We start from the raw sequence: 8,181 nt of genomic DNA, 5'->3' as shown, positions 1-8,181 counted from the left end.
GAGCATCTAACCCTAGCTTGTTCCCAACCGTCGCTTCACTTCTGAAGCCATAAACACATGAAGGAGTCGAGTTCCAGCCAATAAATACACCACAAAAACAGATAGATAAAATATTCTGCATTCTCATATGACAGCTCATTCTGTAAAGATACTTTAATGTCCAAAACGAATACAATTTGTATGTATATGTATACGTATATGTATGTATTGTGAAACGAAAGGATGCAGCAGGACTGGGATGACTTGTCAAACCTTGGTGGAGGCTTTGCCATTCTGTCTCAAATCAGATATCAGATATCAGATAGAGAGAGATATGTTTGAACATGTTCTTTTCACGTGTAGCCCACTGTGTTTCTTTTAATTCCCGCGCGCGCCACTTTCTTCATTTCTCTCTTTTACCAATAAAATCATATATTATTATTTCAATGTTATATTCAACTCAGTTAGTATCTTTTATATTTAGGCATTATATAAATAAATATGTTTTAAGTCTTCAAGCCTATTTTTATTATGAAGAGTCTGATATTCAATTTACAAAAATTCTACGATAAATATTTAGTAAAATTCCAATGTCGTGGTAATTTGTAAGGAATTTGGTTAAATAAGTTTAAGTCTTCCATTTTTCTTTTTACAGAAAATTTATATATTGAGAGTTTTGGGTACAGGTGATAAGAATGTTTTTTAATATAATATTTTTAAATATATTTTTTTTAATAATTCATTTTTAATGTTGGGTAGGGTTTAATTTACATAAATTTTGAGTTTATAGGGGGTTGATCCCTTATAATTAAATCAAGTTACTTGTTATTCATATTAACTAATTTATCTATGGTCATTAATAAATACATTTTAAATGAGCTCTATAAGACTTTTGTGTCATTTATTTTAAGACTCTGTATACTGTTAATATATTTATAAAAAAAATAGTGAAATATAATTTATCATAAAAAAATTATTAAAAAAGATTGTTAACTTATCAGCGTGCTTTGTTTTTGTAAGAGACTAATCGGGTTTTTAGAAGAGGTGTCAGGGATGGAGGGGCATTAGAAGTAAAAAAGTACCGTTAGTTGTGATGGGATTGTACAGTGTACCTCAACCAGGGTTTAAACATTCTATAAATAAATTGGTAAGCAGTAATAGTAACACAGAACATAACATAACACGATGTTTAGGAGGAAGGGATGAAAGAGGGATCCATTAATTTGTAGGGTACATTTGTCACGTGTCGAGTAATTGTGGTGCATGGCCCATCTTTCATACGCCTCTGGAGCTACCGCCAGAACCTCACAACAAATAAAATAATACTTCGTTTCGTTTGGGGAATAAATAACAATAACACGCTCTTTTTTATCGTCACTGCTCACTGCCAGTGGTCACGCACAGACACTCCTTCTCAATTCTCTCTTCTCTTCTCTTCTCTTCTCATAAAACACAATGGAGGACCTTCTTCTTTCTCTCTCTCTTCTCTCCATCGCTTAGAACTTCCCTCATCCAACATGGCTAATCACCACCACCATCATCATGCGCACGACACCAACCTCAAATCCCTTCTCGACACCCTATACTGCTCCGAAGAGCATTGGGAGGAAAACGTCGGGGAAGATGAATTAGACCAAGCAGAGGATGATTACCCAACAGCTAATGATATTACTAATAATAACGCTACCAGTAGCACCACCCTAATTAACTCCCTTCACTCCCCTCATGCGTTGTTCGAAAGCGACATGTTTTGTGACGAACAGGAGTTGACATCGCTGCTGGGGAAAGAAAAACACAACCCTCTAACCACTTTCCTCCGAAGCAACCCTGCGCTCGAGTGTGCTCACAGGGAAGGCGTGGAATGGATGCTCAGAGTGAACGCTCACTACTCCTTCTCTGCTCTCACAGCTCTTCTTGCCGTCAACTACTTTGACCGCTTCCTCTCCACCTTCCGCTTTCAGGATGGCAAGCCGTGGATGACACATCTCACTGCCGTCGCTTGCCTCTCCCTCGCTGCCAAAGTGGAGGAGACACAAGTTCCCCTTCTCCTAGACCTTCAGGTATCTTCCTTTCTCCACTCTCTCACATTACCAACAAACGAAACTCTTACATCTTAACTCAAAAGAATTACGAGAGGAGAACTTTTTACTTCTTCTCTAACATTTTCTATAATAAATGTGGGATTTCAGCTTTACAAGAGTTGTCTCCATTTACTTCTTATGTTTTCTACCTATTTATACATGTCTTGATTCTGATTGTTCTCTGAATTGTGCAGGTGGAAGAGGGTAGATACTTGTTCGAAGCCAAAACGATTAAAAGGATGGAAATTTTGGTCCTTTCCACTCTTGGATGGAAGATGAACCCGCCTACCCCTCTCTCCTTTCTTGATTACATCACAAGAAGACTTGGATTGAAGGATAATCACTGCTGGGACTTCCTTAGGAAGTGCGAAGGCGTTCTTGTCTCTGTCCTCGGAGGTAATTTGGTTACACCTTCATGGTTAGAAGAAACACTGAATCAGCAAACAAGCTGAAAGACAATTTTCGCTTCTGATAGTTCATTACAATTCGATGATTTCTTGTATTGTGAGTTCTCCCTCTTGATTATGTTTATATTTAAGTTTTATTTTCCAACATTGCAGATTGGAGATTAATGGGTTATCTACCGTCTGAACTGGCAAGTGCGACGATGATACACGTAGTGAAAAGCGTGGAGCCTTGTCTAGAAGGCGAATACCATAGACAACTCTTGGGTATTCTAAGATTCGACAAGGTTGGTGGAGGTTTATTTTTAATTTGGTTTTTATGTTTGATTTGGAGGTTGGTAGGAATAAGAAATAAAAATGTGGAATGTATGCGTACAGGAGAAGGTGAATGAGTGTGGGAAAGTGTTGGAATTGTGGTCAGGATACGAGAAGCAGGGGAGACAATGCATGAAAAGGAAATTTGGAAGCGTTCCGGGAAGTCCAAACGGCGTGATGGAGATGTCGTTTAGCTGTGATAGCTCGAACGAGGAGGTGTGGAGAGTAGTTGCTGGTGGTTCGGTGTGTTGTTCGCCGAAGAAGAGTAGAAGTGAAGTAAAGCGATAAAGGAAAATGTTGTGGGCAGCCATTAATTTCAACTACCCTCTCACTCCTAATGGAAACATATATAGTCTTTCCCTGCTTTAATAACTGCGTATCTTTCTCTTTCTCTTTTTGACCACCAAGTTAAATTGCCAACCATCTCTGCCTCGCACTACTTCCATTCACCCCTCATTTACTAATCGGATTATAGATTTAGACCTTCCACGCAACCTCACATCCCTCTTCCTGTCAAGGACTGCAACCAGATATTGTTGGCATTTTATGAAGAACTATTTTATATAATTCATTACCATTAATAATATACTAATACTATATATTTATATCAACAAAAACACCACCTTAATGTATTTTTTCTATTCTCTTTTCCTTTCAAGCGATGAGATATTACAATTATTAATTTCATGTTCAATCCACCAATAACAAAAAAGCATTTGTGGAAAGATTTGGGTGAATGAAATTTTGTTTTGCTTGTGAAGAGAGAAACACAGTGTCGGCCAGCGGCAGATATGAGGGAGTGAGTGATTATTATTTATTTGTTGGGGGTGTTGTGTTGACCTCTTTGGGTTGAGCTCGGCTTCCGTTTGTATAGCAATTATGGTAAAAAGTAATCATACAATGAGCCATCCAGCTGTAAACCATCCTTTTATGTCTCTATCGCTTTCTTTTTAAGTTTTTTAATGCTTCTTCATTTATTCTCATTTTTCAAAATTTTCTCCTTTCCTTCTGTCTTTTTGTCATCGCAAAAAGCCAAAGCGGACCCTTGTCTTCCCCATCTTGCTGCTTCTTCTTCTGCTCCCCAATTCAAACCATAATAATGTCATTATTAAAAGAAAAACCATTTCTTCTATAGACGTGGATCTTCTTTATTTGTGTTCTAAACTAAAATCAAATCATCTTAACATTTTAAATAGGTTGTCGGTTACGTTAAACATCACGACATCGATTTCGAAGATACTATAGTCTGTCGGATATCCTTCCGAGATAGAGAAGTTTGTGACATCCGCGGCAAGTGTTGCACTTAGCATGTATTATTGTTTGTCTATTTTTCCTTTAACTGGAAAAAAAGGTCAATTACCATTGTGCATTTATTTTTTTAACGAGCAAAAGAAAGCAGAGGAAAATAAAAGGCGTGCCAATAATCTTTTACTTTCCCTACGTTAAAAGAAAGCGTTTGTTGGTAGGTATGCCAGTGGATTTTCGATTTTTGAAGCTCTCGAGTGCAAAATTCGTCTCCGATATCCATCCTTTCTCGGAAGCACCGCAAATCGAATAATAAAACAAGACCAAGTCAAAATGAGTGCAAAACAAACAGTTGTTTTCTCAGATCTCAACCAAGAATAAAAGTGTGATATTTTTACTGCATTAACTCCTCGTAATAACAACTTCTACAGAGCTTTTGCAGCATTCCTTTACAATTCAGTGGTAAAAGATAATGTTTCCTAATTGCAGCAGAACAGCATCTTGAATTAAAAAAAATTATAAACTGGCCGTCTACGAAACCTTGTTGGTTCACTTGGATCAGTCACAAAAAAAAAAAAAAGAGACAATAAGAAAATATTTGAGTTTAAGAATTGGTTTGCTCAGCAGAACAATTTTCTTTTGTAGTGGATCTTGGTTCTGTCTTGTTCATAGCACGCAAAAGACAGCCATGAAAGCCCCTGCATATGCTTTCCCTACCTTATTAAAGGGGACCATTGCTTGACTTTATTCCCTTTCTCTATATACGTGCTGCTTTGAGTTTTTTTTTCAAGGGAGATTGAGTGTTGTTGTTGAAATGACATTGAGAAGAAACAAAAACTTTTCAATTCCACCAAATACTTCCACATTTCATATATTATGTTACCACTAACAAGACAACATCTTATTATTTTAATAATGAACTCATAATGTGTATATACTGCATCATGATATGTGTTTCCAAAAACTAAAATGTTTTTTTTCCCTTTCAAGCACATTCTTCCACCCCAATCTAACTGAAAATTTTGTAGTATATGTGATGAATATTTTTTTTATCTAACTCTGCATCAATTCAATTAAAATTGACGTAAAGTAGAAGAATTTATAAATCTTCCATCGTATAAAAAAAATTGTATAAAATAATTTTTAATGATATAAAGCGTATATGAATTAAAAAGAAGAAGGAAGAAAAAGACAACCACGGAATAGTATAGACTATTGGCGAAAAGAGAAACATGTTTCTTCTTTCTCGGTATAATTTATTTAAGTACACTTTTTTTTTTACTCAATTGTTTTAGTATATTTCAATGTTTGAAATAGGCAAAGAGATGATGGGGAGCAGTGTGGCACCCTTTGACCTGTTCAGTTATTTACTCCTATTGTGAATGGAGTGCTATCACAAGCCTTTTCTTTTTAGTGCTCAGAATAGTTTCAATGATTTATCAGTTTATGCTGATGGTTAATTCTTGGTAGATAACTGTAAGATTTTTTTTTTCACAAAGTATAATTATTTTTCTCAAACAAACAACGTAAATATAAAAGTACAGTGGAAACTAAATTCTATATAAAATTTACTATGGTCATAGGTCTAACACTGAAATTTAAAATAATTAAACATTGTTATTAATATTTTTGTTTTGTGTGTTCGAATTTGCTGTGGAAAGAGAAGGAGGGGTCCAGAGAATATGGAGCCCACTACACTTTTAATATGATTGTGCAGTCAAAAGTGTGGGTTTTGTGATTTCACCGCGTGAATGCATTAAAAGAGAGAATGTAAATTCGAATTGCACGCTATATGATTGAAGTGGGGAAATAATTGATCCTATCCGAGGAACTGTGGAAGATTGTGTGTGAAATATGATTATTATAAATGAGAATTGAAAGGGAGAGAGACAATTGGAATTGTGAAGTTAGGAGGAGATACACATTCCGTGCGTGAGTGTTATAATGGTGAAGGACCCCTCTAAGGGTCTTCACATGGGGCACGGGATAACATTGGAATGGGCTTCTGGGCTTGGGCCGCATGCTGCTGTCTGTTGGAAGCTGTCACTGTCCGAAGCAGGCTAATGCCAAACACTGCTGCTACTCAGTACACTTGTTCATTAACTGCATCTGCCATCTTCTCCTATTGTCTTTGCCTCCAAAGGGATCCACCTCTTCTACCATCATTTACCAAACTTTCATTCAATTTCATTTACCACATGCATTCCACTCACCTATTACTATACTCACACTCAATAATTTGTTCACTCTCCTTAGGAAATCTAATCCTTAAAACCTAATTAATAGGGCCATCAGAAAATCTTGTAATTTTTTCTTGAAATTGAGTTGAATTCAAGAAAGATGGATGGAGGAGTGAAGAGAGAGTGCCAGTTAAAGAGTTAACATCAAGGGCAGAGTTGGGTCAGTGGCATTGTCTATTTCCTAAACAAAGTTTTTGTCTTGTTGAAAAGGAAAGTGACATTAATAAACGTCACAGGTCACAGACCTAGCCATGGATTTGGCCACCGCCACCATAATCATCAACAACTAACTATACTCTACATCTTTCAAAGATAAAAGATCAAGAATATGTGAACCAACATTCACTGCTCTTTGCCTCCATCTCACCTTTCCTTTTCAAAATCTCCATTTCGACACAATGCCAAATCACCCATTCAATACATGTTTTAAACACATGTCATTTATAAAAATCTATAATTTCTATATATATATATATATATATATTTTTTGTTGAAATTTCGTTTTCATCTTTGATTTCTTAAGGATTTATTTCTTAGTCTTTGTTTAATTTCGATCGATGTTGTCTTTTTAAGCACTGACCTCTTTTAAAGTGTAAAAGACTAAAATAAATCTTTTAAAGTTACAAGTTGAAAATTAATAAGTATATAAAAGAAATATTTTAGTCCATTTTTTAAGAAAGGGACTACCGAGTGACAGAGATGAAACTGAGCCTTTTTGTGTTAATGTTAGCAATTCCTTGTGCAATTGGGTTGGACCGAGAACTCAAGCCCAATAAACATGGCCTGCTTTGGAGTGGAGTTGGGGAAAACAATTTCAGGCCTAGCGGTCATGTATTCTTTTAATGATTAACAGTGTTTTGGTCCACATTATTATAAAATGTTTTAATATAATTCAAATTGGTAAGATCTAAATGAGTTTAAATATTTCAATTATACGATAATTAAATTAATAATATATATTTTTAAATTATAAAATATAATCTATACATACACACACACACACACACACACACACACACACACATATATATATATATATATATATATATATATATATATATATATATATATATATATATATATATATATATAATAAGAACTATTTATGTTAAGCTCTAATAAACCAATTCAATTTGAGTTAAATTTTTTTAGAAAATGCTATTTGTTTTCTTAGACTAACTTATCTTAGAAACTAATAAATTAGTTTGAAAATTGACATATCAAATTAGTTTGAAAATATTTATTGACATAATATTCACCAGGACATTTCATAAACTTCAATTATTCCTTAAAAGAAGTACTTTTTATAAAATCAACAAGCGTTAAATATATTTCGAACATATTCTTAATATTTAATTGAATTTATAGATAACAATCGGGTATGACGAACCCACTAAATTTACCGGACTTATTTGCTATTTTCTGTTTTATTGGATTTATCAAATTGGTGGATTAGAGGTGGAGTGGAACAGTCTAATCCATTAAGTTTTTTTAAAATAAAAAATAATCTAAAAATTTGATATTTATATATCATATTATTTGAAGATTGTAAATACATAATAATATTATAATTTAAATTATTAATCTTTATAGATTGCATTTTAATTATTAATTATAAATGTATATTTAATATGTAAAAATAATAATTATTTTAATATAGATATTAATTAATTAATTAAAATTTAAAAGATATTTATGATGTACTTTTAATATATACATATATATATATATACATATATATGTATATATATATATAATTAAAGAAGATAAAATAAAATAAAGCATACTAGCGGGTCACATCACCTATCCTTCTTTAGGTAGAATGGGCCAGAATTTCTAAACTTTTTTTTTCTTCCGAAACCTGACCTTGGATGTTTTTGGCGAATCAATAACAGACTAAGATTGTCCCCTTAGTTG

The 8,181-nt window shown here is 33.9% G+C and overlaps 1 protein-coding gene across 1 annotated transcript; it reads left to right on the top strand.

Annotated features, from left to right (window-relative positions):
• The first annotated feature begins 1,324 nt into the window (after window positions 1-1,324).
• Window positions 1,325-3,365, top strand: LOC108342122 (cyclin-D3-3). Its single transcript, XM_017579828.2, has 4 exons — window positions 1,325-2,039; window positions 2,255-2,456; window positions 2,621-2,751; window positions 2,843-3,365. Exons 1-4 carry the CDS (start codon window positions 1,497-1,499, stop codon window positions 3,065-3,067), a joined length of 1,101 nt encoding a protein of 366 aa, XP_017435317.1. The 5' UTR covers window positions 1,325-1,496; the 3' UTR covers window positions 3,068-3,365.
• The last annotated feature ends 4,816 nt before the right edge of the window (window positions 3,366-8,181 follow it).

Source organism: Vigna angularis, chromosome 4 (assembly GCF_016808095.1).
Source record: "Vigna angularis cultivar LongXiaoDou No.4 chromosome 4, ASM1680809v1, whole genome shotgun sequence".
NCBI lineage: Eukaryota > Viridiplantae > Streptophyta > Magnoliopsida > Fabales > Fabaceae > Vigna > Vigna angularis.
This window is presented reverse-complemented; position numbering and strand designations above follow the sequence as displayed.